At 37.9% G+C, this 19,500-nt stretch overlaps 2 protein-coding genes and 1 pseudogene across 3 annotated transcripts in view; all 3 read left to right on the top strand.

Annotated features, from left to right (window-relative positions):
• The window catches only part of LOC107660047 (ATP synthase F(0) complex subunit C3, mitochondrial-like), a 17,342-nt gene extending 3,702 nt beyond the window's left edge, over window positions 1–13,640 (top strand). The window contains exon 6 of the mRNA XM_016449223.1: window positions 13,629–13,640. The gene's annotated coding sequence lies outside the window, so the exon portion shown is untranslated. The remainder of the gene's footprint in view (window positions 1–13,628) is intronic.
• LOC107659996 (acetylcholine receptor subunit alpha-like) lies at window positions 801–4,477 on the top strand (annotated as a pseudogene).
• On the top strand, window positions 5,316–19,063 carry LOC107660046 (WAS/WASL-interacting protein family member 1-like). 2 transcript variants are annotated; one of them, XM_016449220.1, is made up of 9 exons: window positions 5,316–5,394; window positions 5,656–5,735; window positions 13,613–13,698; window positions 14,215–14,344; window positions 14,575–14,712; window positions 14,967–15,713; window positions 15,802–16,011; window positions 17,146–17,259; window positions 17,454–19,063. In XM_016449220.1, exons 3-9 carry the CDS (start codon window positions 13,648–13,650, stop codon window positions 17,504–17,506), a joined length of 1,443 nt encoding a protein of 480 aa, XP_016304706.1. In that variant the 5' UTR covers window positions 5,316–5,394; window positions 5,656–5,735; window positions 13,613–13,647; the 3' UTR covers window positions 17,507–19,063. The 2 variants fall into 2 exon arrangements, with proteins under 2 accessions (XP_016304706.1, XP_016304707.1); XM_016449221.1 differs by lacking the exons at window positions 5,316–5,394; window positions 5,656–5,735 and adding an exon at window positions 7,924–8,071.
• Window positions 19,064–19,500: the final 437 nt, after the last annotated feature.

Here is a 19,500-nt window from a genome sequence, read left to right as displayed (position 1 = left end):
ATATATATATATTATTTCATTTCCATTTAGTTTGTTGAAGTATTAAAATAACTAAAAACTTAAAAGACCTATACAGACATAATAAATCCAGACATAATTTAACTAAAAATAAATAACAAATACAAATAATACAAATAAAATGACAGTAGTTTATCAGTAATCCTAAAAAATAACACTGCCAAACGCACATGCTAAAAAACAACAACTTACACATAGTAAGAAATGGTTATAAAAACTGAAACAGAAGCGAAACAATAGGAAAGAGGAGAAATAAAAAGCGATACTTATTAACATCTAACAAATTTTTAATCTCGCAGTTCTTTCTTTTCCCCCTCAGAATCCTGGGTTTACATCTCCCCGTTTTTTTCCGCCACGGGAAAAAAATGTCATTTTTATCTCACAGTGAGAGTTCATCATGATGCAACTGCAAGGGGGCGACACTAGAATGCTTTTTTTTTTTTTTTTGATCATACTGCAACATTTCAAGAGGTCAGGGCAAGGTACAAGTAATATTCGGTGGACATATTTTATCATTTTTTAAAGAGCAGCTGAAATGTTTACATTAAAGACATTTGATAGTTATGTGCAACTGTATAAACATAGCGCTTTAAGTTTAAACCCAGCAGCACGCACGAGCAGCAGTGTTTCTCTCGCGCTATATTTTCTGTTTATTTTTTGCACAACCTCTTAGATGAGGCTGAAATCAAGGCTTTATTCAGCAGGGAGGAGTGATACTGTTGACTATAAATCTGATATAGGTTGTGGCCTAAACTTAAAAAAAAAAAAAAGCTCTTCGTTTGATGGTTTATCTAAAATACTGTAAATGTAAATGTGGACCCAAAAGCTCACTCATTTACCTGTGTGAGTACATTCACCAGACTACCAGTAGGCCTACTCAAACTGATGGAACAATAGTGCTGATGTTGAAATCAAGTCAAGATTGCAATTGAAATGGTCACATTCTGTCATTAACATATGGAAACATGGACATTTTTAGTTCATTATTCTCAGAACAACATGGCTCAGAAATGTAAAGAAGATGATTCTTTACAAACAGAATTTCTGCATTATTTCTTAGTTCTGGTTAATAGTGACATTACTCAGACATAGATTGCATGTCTTAGTGTTTCATCTGTGTGTGTGTCATATGCAGTTGCTTGACTCCATCAATGTTAATCCTCTGTGCCATTTAGGATGGACATGTGTGTTTGTGTATAAGAAGAGTGGGGTGATAACTTTTTCTCGCAGAGCAACTAAATGTGTGTGTGTGTGTGTGTGTGTGTGTGTGTGTGTGTGTGTGTGTGTGTTGCAGGACCAGCACTGTGCTCAGAAGATGAGACGAGATTAGTAAGGACTCTGTTTACCGGATATAACAAGGTTGTTCGTCCTGTTAGCCATTTTAAAGGATCCAGTAGTGGTTACTGTGGGACTACAACTCATTCAGCTTATCAGCGTGGTAAATTATATCTCTGTTCATTTTTGTTTCTTGAATTCATATTCATATTTTATTCAAATGTTAAAAAACGTTTACATTGCACAAATAAACTTTTTGTTTTCTCTTAACTTCCATTACCTTTCTTTTCTTTCTTATTTACAGGATGAAGTTAATCAGATTGTGACCAGTAATGTACGGCTAAAGCAGGTGCGGGTTTCAGCTGCTGTTTCAGTTCCTGTGTGCTGCTATCAAACTAGATATCAGTAGATATCAAGGTGCTTACTGTGGGAAAATTTATCTATATGAACAATAACTTGAGATTTAGGCAATGTTTATAACACATGTAAGATTTTGTACTAGAACAAAAATTATTTTAATGTGCCACATACTTTCAAAAATGTCATGAAACCTGTCAAGAAATGTTGAGGTCACATTTCAACTTCAGCTTATACGGAAAAGTAAGAAATCATAGTTTGCAGTGATTTTGTTTATTAATTTAATGAATTAAAGGCAGTTCAACAAATGCTGCCATAATTCATAAATCTTTCAAAATTCAAATTGTACATGACAGTACCTACTTAGAGCAGTCAGGAGTCATTAATACAGATATCTTTTTCTCCTTATCTGATGTTCAGCAATGGAAGGATGTGAATCTGCAGTGGAATCCTGATGACTACGGTGGCATCAGGAAGATCAGAATTCCCTCCACTGACATCTGGAAACCGGATTTAGTGCTTTATAACAAGTATGAGTCACTTTGTCCAGAACTTTCACTCTTTGCATCTGTAGTATGTTAGTGTGAATCAATCAGGTGATATAAATGCCTTGAAATATGTATATATATACTTGATCTGATATCTTTCTTTATTTGTGTATGTGTATGTTCAGTGCTGATGGAGACTTTGCCATCGTCCATGAGACAAAAGTCTTGTTGGAGCACACAGGTATGATAACGTGGACTCCCCCAGCAATCTTTAAGAGCTACTATGAGATTGTGGTCCTTCACTTTCCCTTCGACCTGCAAAACTGCAGCATGAAACTTGGAACGTGGACTTATGATGGCAACCGTGTCATTATCAACCCAGTAACTATAACACCATACACACGTGATCACCAGTCACCTCCAGTGCTGTTCCACTCATTGGCAAATACATGCTCTTCACCATGATCTTTGTCATTGCCTCCATCATCATAACTGTGATTGTCATCAACACACACCACCGCTCCCCCAGCACACACACTATGCCTGCTTGGGTCCGCAAGGTACGTATGGAAAGGAGCAGTGTCTCTTTTTGTGTTCCAGGGAAAAAGTCATAATTTAAAGTAACATAATTTAGAGTTTAGTTTACAGCTAATTATCTGAGAGTGTTAGAGTGTTGTAACAGACCTGATTTATACTGGCTTCTATTAGCAGAATAAATTATTTTAAATCTCATCACAAAACATCAAGTCAAATAGCAATAGGAGCAAGACCCTTAAATCATTGGCATTAATCCAAAGGTAGTATACATGGAAATTAAATGAAAATCTACTTAAAGTATAGTTAGAGCATAAAAAATAGCAGGAACCTAGTAGTATATATAAAGTTAAAAAATAATATATAAATAGTGTATATAATTAAAAAATATATAAATAAATTAATTGTAAACATAATAAACAAATGTATAAACTGTAAAAACGTATATTAAGTTCCCTTAAAATCTTGGAAGTATTTGTAGTATAAAAACTATTACGCTAGTAGTTTACTAAAAAAGTGGGATAGAAGCATGTAACTAGTAAACTGTATATCAGCAGTATATATCTATACGTTCACTTGTAGTATAGTTCACAGTGTATTTGGAATACAAAAGAAATCCTTACATGTTTACTAATTGTGTACTCAGTTTACTACTGTTACACCTAAAATACACGTAAAAGTGTAAACTAAAACATTGGCCAATTTACTCCCAAGTACACTTACAAGTATACTACTACTAGTACATTTATTTTAGTGTACTTGCTATATAATTTATAGTTGGAAAATATACTTGAACTTTACCTATGTTTACTTAATAAAATTAACATTTTTGTAAGGGTGGATGATTTCTTCCACAGCATTTTAGTCACTTGTTTTTACCTTGAAAAATTGTACACCTCAATTAACAAAGGCACTTATTTTTGGAAGTTACATAGTTTAATTAAAAATCCAGATTTTCCAACCATGGGAATCATTATTTTTGCAGTCCTGTTTAGTGCTGCTAGTGGAACAGAAATTACATACTTTATTATTATTTTTTTTTTCTTTTAAGATTTTCACTTATTTCTAAACTTGACATGTATTTGGGGGTATTTTTTGTTTACTTTGAGCTATTGATAAACCTGTTGAGATTCTGATCAGAGAAGTATATTGACTTTCTCCTCTGTCCCACAGATCTTCATAGACACCATTCCAAACCTGATGTTTTTCTCCACTATGAAGCGACCATCCCAGGAACGACAGGAAAAGCGTCTCTTTCCTGCAGATTTTGACATCTCTGACATTTCAGGGAAACCCATGCCAGCCTCTGTCACTTACCACTCTCCCATAACCAAAAATCCTGATGTGCGTAGTGCCATCGAGGGTATTAAATACATCGCAGACACCATGAAAAGTGACGAGGAGTCCAACAATGTAAGAACATTTACCTTCATCTTTTTTTGTTATTCCTGACACTTTTGCATCTCTTTGAAAAGAAGTTTTGTTTTACTCTACATTCATATTCGACCTTTAACTGACTACTTGTGTCTTTCTTTCTGTCTGTTCATCAAGGCTGCAGAGGAATGGAAATTTGTCGCTATGGTCCTGGATCACATTCTTCTATGTGTGTTTATGGCGGTGTGTATTATTGGCACACTAGGAGTGTTTGCCGGATGCCTGATCGAGCTCAGCATGCTGTGAGAGCCCAAAGGCCCAAATGAAGCCAGGGACTGGAGTGCCTTGACTCTCTGCTGAGCTGTAGCATAGGGGATGCCTGATCAGACCAGATGTTAATGGAACAGTGAACTTAGTCAACAACTGGAAAATAAAACGCATACACTGTTTTTTTTCTCTTCATTTAAAGTATTTGTGTTAATACGGTTGCTTGCTCCTAACCTAGAATGTCTGTAGCCTATGTATATGCATAACTTGTCAGAATTAAGCATGGAAGCAGAGAAATATGAGAATGTGTGTCATTTATTTTACATAAGAGCTTATTATATTTTTATTTGTTTTTATTTTTCTTGGTCTGTGTTTTCCATGGTAACCAATGTACTTGAATCACTTGATATTTAAAGAGAAAAGAATGAATAAACTGTATTTGATTAACTGCTCATTCAAAAAAAGAACGAAACCTAAATAGCAGACAAATGGTTGAAGCTGATGATGTTGCTGTTGTTACATTTGCCTGACGGTACATGTCACTGTGTATTTGGGCAACTATATTATATATATACATTATTCAATGGTTAATTTTTAGTTTTAACATGCTTTTTGATTAAGCATATAGGCCTGATTGAAAAATTGAACATTTGTCTTGTAATGCATAATAAACTAATATCACAGTGTTTGGGTTCTCTCTCTCTCTCTCTTATTTTATTATTATTTTTTTTATAATTGCTTTTATGCCTAAAATTTAGTTTGGCTTTAGTGGTTTAGCAAATGTTTTGTGTTCTAGGCATTTTTGCAGATTTTTTTCTCTCACTATGACCAGAAATGTGTGAATTACAAGCGAATGTATTTGAATTTAAATCTGATTGACACGCCTGTTACATTTCCCATACTTTCATACAGTCAGCGCTCAAGCGTTTTCTGTCACACACTGTGTGCAGAGTTAGAGTTTGACAGATGTTTGAGCTCAGCTCGAGGCAGTCGCACACATCTGGAAACGTTGCATCACAGACGAATGTCCCGGATAAAGGGAACGGAGAGTCTGTTGTATTGGTGGAGGAAGAAAAACTGGGTAAAGAAACGGATTAGAAGATATCACGTCTTATTCAAATCATTGAGCTGTACTTCCCTCTTTTAAAGAGATGTGATACTGCTGAGACGTACTGAATTTTTGCATCCATTGTTAAAGCGATACGGTTTTAATGTCATTCCTTCTTGCGAATGTGATGGGTTGTCGGCAGCACGCGCTGGGCGGAAACAGTGGAGAGAAGTTGTGTTTGTGTGTGCTTTCTGCCATGAAGGAGTGGCCCAAAACTTGTGTTCCTCTGTGTAGATGCTTCATGATGATGATGATGATCGTTGCTGTATTTGGTTCGTAAGCGGAGGACGCAGAGAAAAAGACGCAAACCACCGGTAAGTGTTCGTTGCTTTCTAAAATGCCCGACTCGAGGATCTAATTTGTGACCAGATTTCCCGTGATTTATTTATTGCCGCAAACTTGTAATTATTATGTGAGTTTATTGTTGATTGGATAAAGTGTTATGTTTAAAACCACTGTTTCATCCACAAAAGTGCAAACGGTGCCAACTTTCAGGGGAAGCAGAGGCTCCCCCACTTCCTGGGTTGCCAGTTTGAGCGTGAATATGTGGCGGGGTGAATGAGTTAAAGTGTTTTCTGTACTTTAGAGACACAACAAATCTTAATTGTTTTTTTTTTCCTCTGGCAACTAAGTCAAACTCATTATTACCGTTGTCATGTCACAGTTATTTAAATCAGCTGTAATAGCAAGCGATTTCTGATTTGTGAATGAATCGTTCTTTGAGTCGGACCTTTTCGTTGAATCAGTCAAAATCGGACTGAGCGATTTGCTCACGACTAGAACTGAATCGGTTCGAGCGTTTGTCGAGTCAAATGCAACGGCTCATTAAACCAATAACTCTTGGACATGTTCGATTACAAATAATTGTATTAACAAAATGAGATGATCATACGAGCATTGTTTGGAGTGAACCAATGTAAATTAATTTTATTTTTGTGTAATGTAAATGCAAACTCTCTTAGGTAAACGACTTTTGTGAGTTGAATCGTACAAATAATTGTATTAACAAAATGAGATGATCATACGAGCATTGTTTGGAGTGAACCAATGTAAATTAATTTTATTTTTGTGTAATGTAAATGCAAACTCTCTTTAGGTAAACGACTTTTGTGAGCTGAATCATGACTGACATCCTTATGAATAAAAACTTGAACAATAAAACGTAGACGTAAAAAGCAATAAGTGTTGCTTTCAAGAGACCTCCTGAGGGCGCAATTAAGATACGACATAAAATAATTGATGAATCTGTTTTTTAATGAACTGTTCAAAAGAACCGATTCGTGGAAATGATTCAGACTAGTATGAGCATGTGGTTCTAATTGACAGGCCACGGGGTCTCCACAGTGAAATACAATGCAAGTCATATGCTTTCCCCCTTCCTTTTTTCTTTCATTTTTAAGCTTTCTTCTTGTGAATTGAAGACCATGTTATTTTGAGCTGTCAGTGTCAAATTATTTCAAACACAGTAGTATCATTGTTTTGCTCTGTTCATTCCTCTTAAATGCGTTACCTCAAAGCACATTGTTTGTGTGTTAGTTGGCTTGGGATTGTATGGATTTTTCACATGAAAACGTTTTGATAATTGAAAAGCTGGAAAATGTTGCTTTCAAGCAAACTTGCCTTCTTGCATTAAATACTTTTATGAGTCTGCTGATGTCAACGCCAAGTCCTCGTCTTGATTTTTTCATGTGGTTTTCACTTCAAGTGTGAAGTGTGACACTATTTAGCAACTGTAGCAATAAGTGTTGCTTTCAAGAGACCTCCTGAGGGCGCAATTAAGATATGACATAAAATAATTGATGAATCTGTTTTTTAATGAACTGTTCAAAACAACCGATTCGTGGAAATGATTCGGACTAGTATGAGCATGTGGTTCTAATTGACAGGCCACGGGGTCTCCACAGTGAAATACAATGCAAGTCATATGCTTTCCCCCTTCCTTTTTTCTTTCATTTTTAAGCTTTCTTCTTGTGATTTGAAGACCATGTTATTTTGAGCTGTCAGTGTCAAATTATTTCAAACACAGTAGTATCATTGTTTTGCTCTGTTCATTCCTCTTAAATGCGTTACCTCAAAGCACATTGTTTGTGTGTTAGTTGGCTTGGGATTGTATGGATTTTTCACATGAAAACGTTTTGATAATTGAAAAGCTGGAAAATGTTGCTTTCAAGCAAACTTGCCTTCTTGCATTAAATACTTTTATGAGTCTGCTGATGTCAACGCCAAGTCCTCGTCTTGATTTTTTCATGTGGTTTTCACCAAGTGTGAAGTGTGACACTATTTAGCAACTGTTTTTTTTTTCTTTTTAAATCACAGTGAGCTACTGTTGAGACTGTGAATGCATGCAGTTTTTAGTGAGAACTTAAGAAGGAACAAGTAATTTTAGTCTGCATAAGCCATACAAATAGTGTTCTTTATCTGCATTAACTTCCTCTCAGTGACAGAAGTACTGTCATAACTTCTACTTCTCTCTTGTCTGGTTTAGTGTTCTATTTGACCAGCGTTTTGAAGAGAGTCAGAAATCATGTGACGGGATCTGAGAGCATCCATTTGATACAAGCTTGCATGTAGCCAGAGGTGTCAACGTTATGCTGAGTTTCAGAAAGGAAGTGGACAATACAGACTGCCTACAAAGTGATGGAAAGACAGAGTAAGACACAGTGGGCACATTATTTGCTTGAACATGCTCACATTATGCAAGCTGAGCATTCGTAAGCCATTTTTTAATGCTTGTGATGTGTTAATTTCAGCAAGCATTGCAAAGCGCAATTGACAGAAATCCTGTTTTACAACACTTTCAAATAAACAAAGGTATGGTTTTCTGTGGGTGGCCCCTTCCTGCCTGATTTTGCATGAATGATGTAGCAGGTTGTGGTTGAAGGACTCCACCCATTTTTGGTTTCTTGATTTAAAGGGGTCATATGATGCGATTTCAATTTTTCCTTTCTCTTTGGAGTGTTACAAGCTCTTGGTGCATAAAGAAGATCTGTAAAGTTGCAAAGACTAAAGTCTCAAATCCAAAGAGATATTCTTTATAAAAGTTAAGAGTCAGCCACACCTACCTAAAACGGCTCGTTCTAACACGCCCCCACATGTCTACGTCACTGTGTGGGAAGATTTGCATAATGCCGCCCAAATGTTCACGCAAAGAGGATCGGCTTTCACCGTGGACGAAGCGGAGTCCAGCCCGGGGTCGTCACATGTGGTTGCCTCAAGCCCGCCGGCCTACTCAAGGCCGACCGCCTCCGCTCACTCAAGCTGGCCTCCGCTCACTCTAGCCCGCTGTGTGTTTCATTTTGAAAGCGAAACTACTTTGTTTGGCCTTCCAAAAGAGGACACAACTAGAAATCAGTGGTTAAGTTGTATTTACAACACTGTTAAAGAATTTGCCACTGATGATTTAAACGCAAGTTTTGAGCAGTGTAGAGTAGCACTTGTTGTTTGTCCTTTCTCCGATCACAAATGCAGACATGGTTTTATATTTACGCGGTGCGATGCAACGCGTAAAAAGACAGTACAAGTCATTATAATCCGTAATTATGTTCCCACTGGATGCAACAAATGCCTCGTTTATAATGGGTTTTAATGTTTTTGTCTCGTCGCTCTGGCCGGACACGGCATCACAATATGGTAAGGGGCATAACATTTCTGTCACACGCTTAAAGTATTCGGCCAATCACAACGCACTGGATAGCTGGCCAATCAGAGCACACCTCGCTTTTCAGACCGATGAGCTTTGTAAAAATCGACACGTTTCAGAAAGGTGGGGCATAGTGGAGAAACAATGATGTACAGTATGTGGAAAATAGTGTGTTTTTTGAACCTTAAACCGCATAAACACATTTCATTACACCAAATACACAAAATGATGTTCTTTTTAGCAACATCATATGACCCCTTTAACATTATTTAGGTACATGACTGTGTAATTAATGGCTTTAATAAGGGAAAGAATCACATAATCCGAATGACATAATTCAATTAAAAACAACAGATAAATATAAAACTATCGATTTAAAGATGTTGATTATGTGTATATCAGCAACATATTTTTTAATTTATTGCAAAATATGCATATGTACAAATATTTCAATAGTTTGAGAGAGTAGGGAGACTGACTGTCACAAAATTTGCAGTGCTTCATGGGAGTGTGCAAGCTCTAAAGCATTCTTTTGGCTTGATTTGCTTGTTTTGATTCTTTGATTGGTGGAGATTTCTCACAAAATCATTGATAGTGTAGTTTCTCACCAGAAATTCATCTGTTAGCACAACTATTTATATATAAGTTAAAATACTGCAGACTATACCATTGATTATCAGCCACGTAGCTCACAGTAGGTCTGTCTTTAAAGGTTTATACGTTATGGTTCAAAATCAGTTCCCCTGTGAAGAAAATGAATGGGATTTTTACTTCTGTAACCTGATTGTTGCACCAGTTGTTCAGTCATGATATCAATAATTGGGACTACCTGGCCACTGATGATTTAAACGCAAGTTTTGAGCAGTGTAGAGTAGCACTTGTTGTTTGTCCTTTCTCCGATCACAAATGCAGACATGGTTTTATGTTTACGCGGTGCGACGCAACGCGTAAAAAGACAGTACAAGTCATTATAATCCGTAATTATGTTCCCACTGGATGCAACAAATGCCTCGTTTATAATGGGTTTTAATGTTTTTGTCTCGTCGCTCTGGCCGGACACGGCATCACAATATGGTAAGGGGCATAACATTTCTGTCACACGCTTAAAGTATTCGGCCAATCACAACGCACTGGATAGCTGGCCAATCAGAGCACACCTCGCTTTTCAGACCGATGAGCTTTGTAAAAATCGACACGTTTCAGAAAGGTGGGGCATAGTGGAGAAACAATGATGTACAGTATGTGGAAAATAGTGTGTTTTTTGAACCTTAAACCGCATAAACACATTTCATTACACCAAATACACAAAATGATGTTCTTTTTAGCAACATCATATGACCCCTTTAACATTATTTAGGTACATGACTGTGTAATTAATGGCTTTAATAAGGGAAAGAATCACATAATCCGAATGACATAATTCAATTAAAAACAACAGATAAATATAAAACTATCGATTTAAAGATGTTGATTATGTGTATATCAGCAACATATTTTTTAATTTATTGCAAAATATGCATATGTACAAATATTTCAATAGTTTGAGAGAGTAGGGAGACTGACTGTCACAAAATTTGCAGTGCTTCATGGGAGTGTGCAAGCTCTAAAGCATTCTTTTGGCTTGATTTGCTTGTTTTGATTCTTTGATTGGTGGAGATTTCTCACAAAATCATTGATAGTGTAGTTTCTCACCAGAAATTCATCTGTTAGCACAACTATTTATATATAAGTTAAAATACTGCAGACTATACCATTGATTATCAGCCACGTAGCACACAGTAGGTCTGTCTTTAAAGGTTTATACGTTATGGTTCAAAATCAGTTCCCCTGTGGAGAAAATGAATGGGATTTTTACTTCTGTAACCTGATTGTTGCACCAGTTGTTCAGTCATGATGTCAATAATTGGGACTACCTGGAAGGCTAATTTGGCATGGGTTCCCTTGGGAAATTCAGATGGGTTTTTTAGAAAAGCATTCTCATGGTTTGTTCAGCAATATAAATTACACACATATGCCAAATGTGAAAGTTGGAAATTTCACTTATTATTTAGAACACATAGTATGCAAATTTGGAGCAGGGTTGACTCTTGACTGGTACAGAGGTGAAATGCATTATGTGATTTGTATAAGACACTGTCACACTAAAACACACACTTGGCATAGACTAATTCCAAAAAGAACACAATATCCAGCCAAAGGCCCTGTTTAAGACATGATGACATTTCAGACTGCTGGATGTATAGCACAGTCCGGACAGGGCAGCTGTAGAGTGTATATCCAGCATCACATTCTCCATAGTCCATCTCCACTGTTCTCTCTCAAGACACTGGAATGTTTTTTACACTTATCTGCAACTCTCAGAAATCATAAAGGTGATGTATTTGTTGCACTACTAGCATCACCAAACGTAACTGCTAAAAATAATATGTTTGACTTCATGTAGCATTGCATGGTATCTGGCAGTGCATGTCAGTTACAATTTTTGATGTATGCCATAAAAGTACCACGATAGATTTGAGACTAGCTGTTTATAAATATCAATATTCATTCAGAATAAAGAAAGATAACAGCATTGGTTGGAAAGTCATCCTGAAGATGAACAAAGGTCTTATGGGTTTGGAATGACATGAGGGTGAATAATTAATGACAGAATTTTCATTTTTGGGTGAACTATCCCTTTAAGTATGGAATTGGTGTACACTCTCATATAGATGTGGTTCATTGAGTCAGCAGCTTGTAATTTCTCTGAGATGCTGTTGTATCAAACATGGCATCTGAGGTCTGTTTCACTATTTCTGTTCCCAGTCATTGCTGTTTGCCTTTTGCAAATATTCATTGAAACTATGGTTTTGGGAAATGTCAAATCATTGAATCATGTTGTAATGACAGAACTTGTGACCATTGTTGGCTAACAGTGCTTTTGGGAAATGCACCCCTGGTCGGGGTGCTAAAACAAAACAGAGCAATGTTTTTTTAAGTGCCACACAGTATTTACACTAGTTGTCTGGATGTTAAGCTGCAATACGAGAAATAATTCTAACATCACTTTACCTTTAAAATACATTTAAAATACTTAAGCTTGCATGGCTCTTGAATGTTACTTAAGTGATGTAAGGAAGTTTGCTCACTTTACAGTGATCAGAACGTTTGCCAAACTGACCGGATGTCCGCTTACCTCTGAATAAAAATACCTGAGAGAGGGAGAGAGAAGGAGAGAGAGAGGAAGTAAAAGAAAGAGCGACAAATGAAGTAGTGGGATGTGGCTGTCCGTAAGACGCCCTTAAGAGATCTTGATGATGAAAGAGCAGACGCTTTAAAGAGCTTGTAAACTGTGTGTTTCTGGGTATTTGTGTGTTAACTTGTTCTCTTTGAGTCTCATAGATTCTGTGTTCCCACTTGTGGTTTTTAACCTTTTGTTGTTTCTTTGCCACCTTTGTCTGCATGATATTAACTAATGTGGATGTGCGTTCATGAAATAGAGAATGAGAAGTGAGAGGTATATTGCTGTAGCTCTTCCTGTTTATGATCTCTTCCGGTTGTTAGCAGTGAGAGGCCTTTATCAAACTTGAACTCAGAGAAAAGTTGAAAGTTTGTAATTGTTGGCATTACTGTATTAGTTGTTTGAGTGTGTGAGAGAATATTACGAGAACTAGTCTATTACAGTATGCTTTCTACATTTCAGAAATTACCTTATTTTTTTGTTATGGCCTTATGTTGTCATTGCATGCCCAAAAAGGGATCTTGATATATAGCACAATAGGACATTTCAAGACTCGCTACTTACTGTCAAACCCATTCAAAACTTTGCGGCTGTGTGAGACCACTTTAGTAGGGTCATGTGGTGTGGTTAGATTAGTACCAATGATTTAATGAATGTCTCAGGTCTGTTTTTTTTTAAACCTGAAAAGTGTGATGATGTTATTTCTATTCATGCTACAGTTGGGTTTCCTGATAGTGGTGTTCAAGCACCACTGTTATTATTTCAAGGTCAAAGACACAGTTGTCACATGACAGCTACTTGTGTGTACGAATATTTATTAAGATGGATATGTGCTGCAATGTAATGAAACTCCTGTCAAGCAATCAAACGCTCATGTGACGCAATGTCAGTGTCACATTATAGGCTACATGTGTACAGAGGAGGCACTTATGGTATGCTTGACCAATGAATACTTCTGAGGCTTGTTTGAAGATGAAACATAATTTTTTTTAGTAATATATATATTTTAAATAAACATTAAAATTTGTAATTAACAGTATATAAAAATGTACATATATTTTTCAAAGTAATTTTTTAGAACTATCATGAATTAAGAAGTAATTGGTGTTTTTCTAAGAAATAATAAACAATTATTTCAAAGGTTTTCAAAAATTACATTTGTTTTAATAATAATTGCTTTTTTTATTTGAAAAACATTTTTAATGCAAGTAACTAACCACCCAGAACACCCTAGCAACTGCGTAACATCACTCTGGAAACCACTCAATATTGTGGCAACAAGAAACACAATTTCTTCTAAAAATATAAAAAAATCTCTTTATGTTTGTCAGGACTCAGTGAGAGGAGGTGACGACAAGGAGAAAAAATGCCGGTACCTCCTCCACCTCCCCCTCCGCCACCGCCCACCTTCTCTCAGGTACACACACAAATAAGCACACACAATAAATACACTACACAACCTTCAAAATCTAAAACAGATTTTAAAACCCTAGGCATCATACACTTTGAAAATGGTTACAGAGAAAAACTGGGCATCATACACTAAATGATCACACACTACCAGTTTTGCATACAATAACTTCTCACAGAAACAAGCACCTCGTTGCTAGGAGAGGCATGACAAATGAAAACAATACGTGTTCTAAAACTGGCTCAAAATATCAAGCATATTATATATGGATGGACTGGAAGACATAATAGTCTGAAGCCAAAACAAAAACTGGAGACACACTGTGATTTTCTGTCAAATCTGTTAACTCGTCTGCCCAAAATCTGCAGACTGGCTTTGACTTTTGCCAACTATTTTCGACTCTTCTAGACTGCAAATTAGGCAAAAGTAATTTAGTGTGTTCCAGTCTTAAGTGGTAAAGCTGTGGGGCACCAGTGCTTTAATGATTTCTACAGAAAATATCTGTGCTTCTATTTCTCACAGGCAAACACTGAGAAGCCTGTCTTGAATAAATCGGCGCAGCAGGGCAGGAATGCTCTACTGTCGGACATCAGCAAAGGAGCAAGGCTAAAGAGGGCGGTTACTAATGACCGTAGCGCCCCCATACTTGACAGTAAGAACCTGCACCTTATGGAGTTACGCTGGCTATACACTGTCTATGCACCAAAACAGCCGCAATTAATTTTAATATGACACATATATTTAAACAGGTTTTCTTTTATGCTGTACTTTCTAAACTCCTTTGTATGTTAATGATTTTTGCATGTATAATGAGTAGCAACACTTATTGGTTGCGGGTTTGCTCTCCAGTCCAAAATATTAAATACATGTTTGTTTTGACAGAACCCAAAGGTGGTGGTGGAGGTGGAGGAGGAGGTGGGCCTGGAGGAGGGGGAGGGTTTGGAGGTGGAGGTGGAGCTCCAGCTGGTCTGGGTGGGCTCTTCCAGGGAGGCATGCCAAAGCTGCGCTCCACTCGAGATGGTAAGAACGCACACATGTATATCAAACATACTACTAAAGCTTGCTATATACTACTACTGTGTACTGACACATTCCAACTCATTCATTCAACAGGGATTTACGATATAGAAATTTTGGCCAATCCCAATTATGGACCTTATATATTCATAAAATAAAGTATAATATTTACTTTAGAAAACGGTGAAAAATGTATTTAATGACCTTGCATTTGTTAGGTTACCTCTTTTTATTAGATTATTTGCTCTCTCTTACAGACTCCAGTAATGTCAGGCCTCCAGTTCTGCCACCTGGTGCTCGTAGCTCTGGTCCACGGCCCTTCGGAGGAGGATCTGGCACCGCCCATCGTCTACCTATGCAACGCAGTGAATCCGTTGACCCCCCTCGCCCACGAATGACCCCACCGCATCCTGAAACACCTGGAGGACCTCCTCCACCGCTTCCAAGTGCCCCACGGCCCTTTCAGAGTGGGGCACTGAGCAGGGGACCACCCTCACTTCCAGGGACTCCTCGCCTTGGTTCCGCACCAACCCCTCCACCTCCAAACCCTCCTGGGCGGCAGCCTGCACCTCCACCGGTGCCAGCTGCATTTAGTCGTCCTCCTTCCGTTCATTCACCCTCAGCTGGTCATGCTGGACGGCCGCCTCCTCCCCCTGCACCTGGTCGAGGTGATGACCGTCCTCCACCTATTCCCCCTGCAAACCGTTCTTCTTTGCCACTCACTCGGGACAGCCCGCCCCCTCCACCTCCACCATCAGCAAGTAGTAAACCAACTCCTCCTCCAGCTCCTGCCTCTCTGCGGCCACCTGTTAGTGCAGCACCTCCTCTGCCTCCAGGACGCCCAAACCCATCTACTCCTGAGGAGCATACACCACGCCTTCCTGAACGGAACCTGTCACTTGGCTCGCATCCTCCCGCCCCTCCACCTGGGCGATCCGGACCACTTCCTCCACCTCCTTCTGAGAGACCGCCCGCATTGGGCCGGAATGCAGGTGGACGAACAGGTAGAGGAGAAGTTGCAGGTTGTTGCAGGATAATCTGAAATTTACCTGTTTGATCATTTATATTATGTCTTTGTCTTTTTGTCCACAGGTCCTCTTCCACCTCCACCTCTTTCTGGCCGTCCAGGAGGAGGAAGTGTGAGGTCATCACCAGCCCCTCTTCCGCCAAACAGACCAGGTGTGGAGCCTCACCGTGGTGGCAGTAGACCACCGCTCCCACCAGACAGACCCTCCTCTGGACCTCTGCCCCCTCCTCCCCCACCTATGGGCAATGGATACCACAATCAGGGACATCATATAGGTATTGTGACATTCCTATACACATGTTAACGAGTCTTGTAGAGTTTACCAAGAATAAATGTCAAGGATTTAGTTGTTTTGCATTGGTATAATTTACCATAAGACTGTACACCATGGGTACACTGTACCCATTTGCTTGATGAACATTTGATCTCAAAACCATTGGCATTAATAAGGAATTGGTTGTTCCTTTGCTGCTATAACAGCTTCCACTCTTCAGGGATGGTTGCCCAATAGATGTTGCAACATGGTTGTGAGGATTTGTTCCCATTCAGACATTACAGCATCAGGGATAGTGTTGGACATTGGAATCTGGTTTGCAGACCATGTTCCATTTCGTCCCAATGCTTTTGAGATCTGGACTTGTGCAGGCTAGTCAGATTCTTCCACACCAGACTCAGTAGACCATTTTACTGGTGGCATCATATGCCAGTGCCATAGTGGAGACTGTATGATGGATTTTTATGGATTGTCAACTATTTTTGCTTCGGTCTTTGTTGTTGTTCTGTCTCCTCCATTTTTCTGACTGTGAAACCAAGACCGGGGCAGTGTCGCCACCTAATTAGTGCAAAACAATTCAAGGCGCATGTGCCATCTGAGCGTAGAGTATGCATGTTAAGAAAAATCTGTCTGCACATGTGCAGTATGCATGTTTGATGATGAAATGTAAGTCATGCACACTGAACACATACCGTAAAATACACGTAAAGTATACTTTAGGGCTAAACTAATAACCAAGAACATCATCACCTTAGAACAGTAGTCTCACCACTAAACAATTTTAACTACAGCTCAAATAATAAAAATATTTCAATGGAAAAATAAATGAAGGGGCTTTTACATAAATAGTTCACATTACTACTTTTAAATTTCAGAATGCCTTCCCCTATATACTTCTATTGTAAGTGCATTACTGTAAACATGTTTTTTTACAAACTGACGGGTCAGTCAAATTATTTGGGGGTAATTGTTGGCGTTTCACATATGTTGTCAATAGAACATGTATTGAACCAGGCATGTTCCTTGTAATTTCATTTACTCCTATTAAGCTGTAAATAACACTGTAAGTAACATAGATTCATAAGTAGGTAATGCTGGAGATTAATGGTGTTTGCCTTTAATTTGTTTTTCCAAGATGAGTGGGAATCACGCTTCACGTTCCGACCTGTATCGGATCTTCCACCCCCAGAGCCCTACATTCCCTGTCAGAAGGCCTATCCTAGCAAAATGTCCAGGAACGAAAGCCGAGGTAACCAACCACAGCTGTTTTCTCTCATCTTATCCGGTTTTGTTGCTATGCACATAGACAAAACCAACCCGCAGCTGTCGCTTCCACATGCCAATGAATACGTCGAATAACATTCAGTGCGTTCAGCACAATCATGGTCTTACCCATTTGTTTATGTGCCTGTGTGTGTGTTTGTATATTTCTGTCTGTTTCAGGTTCAGGAAAGAAAGAGCGAGGTGCACCTCCCCTGCCCCCCATACCTAGGTGAAAGAAACTGTTGTCTCAGGGCCTGACAATCCTTATCCAATTATCTTATTTCTCTGTTACTGTCTGTTTTTGATATTTTTCTGCCAGAGTCATTCATTAAAAACATCTATAAAAGAACTATAAAAATAACAACATATTGTGTTATATTACAGACAACATATGTTTTATATTATTTTGTTTTTGTTTGCTTTAGAGATTAATACATAATGGCTATTATGAGTATGTCAAGTGATGAGCTCTACAGTGATACTACAGCTAAGTTTGACTTTATTTTTGAGTATTTGTCTGAGTATGATGAGTTGTTGCAGCAGTTCATTGGCCTTCAGGAGAGTGTGAATGTTTCGGCTTTTTGGCTGTCACTTATTTTTGCTATTGCAGGTGCACTTATGTGCTTGTCTCATACAGAATTATATTTTGAGAAGAAGTGCAACAGTTCTCATTTTAAAGCATTTTGGTGGGTTTTGGCGCTCCCTATCTTCCTGTTTTCATACAACACAGTAGTTATATAGCATTGGCATTTCAATCCCTCAAAGGTAAAATGTCAGGTAGCTAGAACAATTATCAGACTGAAAAAGTCACTTAAAATATTAAAAGAGAGAGAGTGTGTGTGTGTGTGTGTTTGCTTTAATACCAGTATGTGAATGTGGTGATTAGGGCCAAAATGTTAGAATGCTAAATTCTCTCCAATAAGCAGAGTTGCAGTCTGTCAGTACTCTATTTTGCAGATTGATTTGTTCACATATGCAGTCCCTGATGTGAAAATAGCAAGGACTGAGTTTATGGGCAAATGTAGATGTCCTTTATTAAAGACTCTTTAGATCATCCCCCATTTAAACAAGCCTGAGAGCTGACATTGTATATGACTGATCTTTAAATGAAAAATGATTTTTGCCTTAAAATCCTATACAAGTGGGTTTCTGTGTATTGAAATTGTACCTGTGTTGATGTAAGCCAAAAAGCCAAAAATGTGTTTAAGAAGTGTTATATTTTATGATATACGTATGCACTTGTTTGCTTTGTTAATGTTAGCTCAGTATTATGTTGCCTTATGGATATTTCTCAGATGTGTGCTGTTATATTTGCCTAAAGCGCTTGACTAAAAGTATATTCAATACGTATATCATACCTTGAATTACTTTTCATTTGTTTTCTTCATTTATATACTTTGAAAGAATCAAGAAGCCAAGCAGTGGCTTGGTTTATGCTGCCTTATGTTTGTTTACATAAAGAGATGACTTACAAAGGCCTTTTAATTAAACATTAAAAAGGAAAATTTCAGTGATATATGCAATGTATCTGAAGCATCTTGAATTTATTAGAGAGGAGAGAGATGATTGCACAGCCAAAAAGAAACAATATTTGCCACCAACATTATTAAGTCCTCTGATTTATGTTCTGTTATGTCTTAATGTGGTACTTTAGATGTTCTCTTTGTGCTCGTAGATGCACATTTCATACAACATTTTATGTTGTTTAATTTGTATATTTACTTTATTACAAACAGTCTTTGCTATTCTGGTGTGCCAAATATGTTGTTTTCTAAATAAATATGCAAGTGAAGCTGGATTTTTCCTTTCATTAAAATAACACATTTCAGTATTGAGTTCTTTTTAAGCTCTTCTTGCATTTTCAGTAGACAACTTTAATGAATTTTGTAAGCATGTTCTTTATAATTTCAGTGCAATTTTATTTATTGTGTGTGTGTGTGTGTTTTTTTTATAAATTAAAAGAAACCAATTATTTAAAAAAAAGAAATATGTGGTCAACAAGGCCTTGTGGAATTCTCTCAACAGATTCCTTCATTACTAATAATAGAGGCAAAATGACTCCCATCCACTAGCGCGCATGACTCTGGCCAATCACTTGAGAATGTTCCGTGAATATCAGCATATACTCTAACATTTCCACCAATCAGCGACATCACCAGACGAAATAAGGCGGAGTTTGCAACGACATAGGCGGACTCACGCGTCAGTCATTCAGTGATTTGACGTT

Source organism: Sinocyclocheilus anshuiensis, unplaced genomic scaffold (assembly GCF_001515605.1).
Source record: "Sinocyclocheilus anshuiensis isolate Anshui unplaced genomic scaffold, SAMN03320099.WGS_v1.1 scaffold55, whole genome shotgun sequence".
Classification (NCBI taxonomy): Eukaryota; Metazoa; Chordata; class Actinopteri; order Cypriniformes; family Cyprinidae; genus Sinocyclocheilus; species Sinocyclocheilus anshuiensis.
This window is presented reverse-complemented; position numbering and strand designations above follow the sequence as displayed.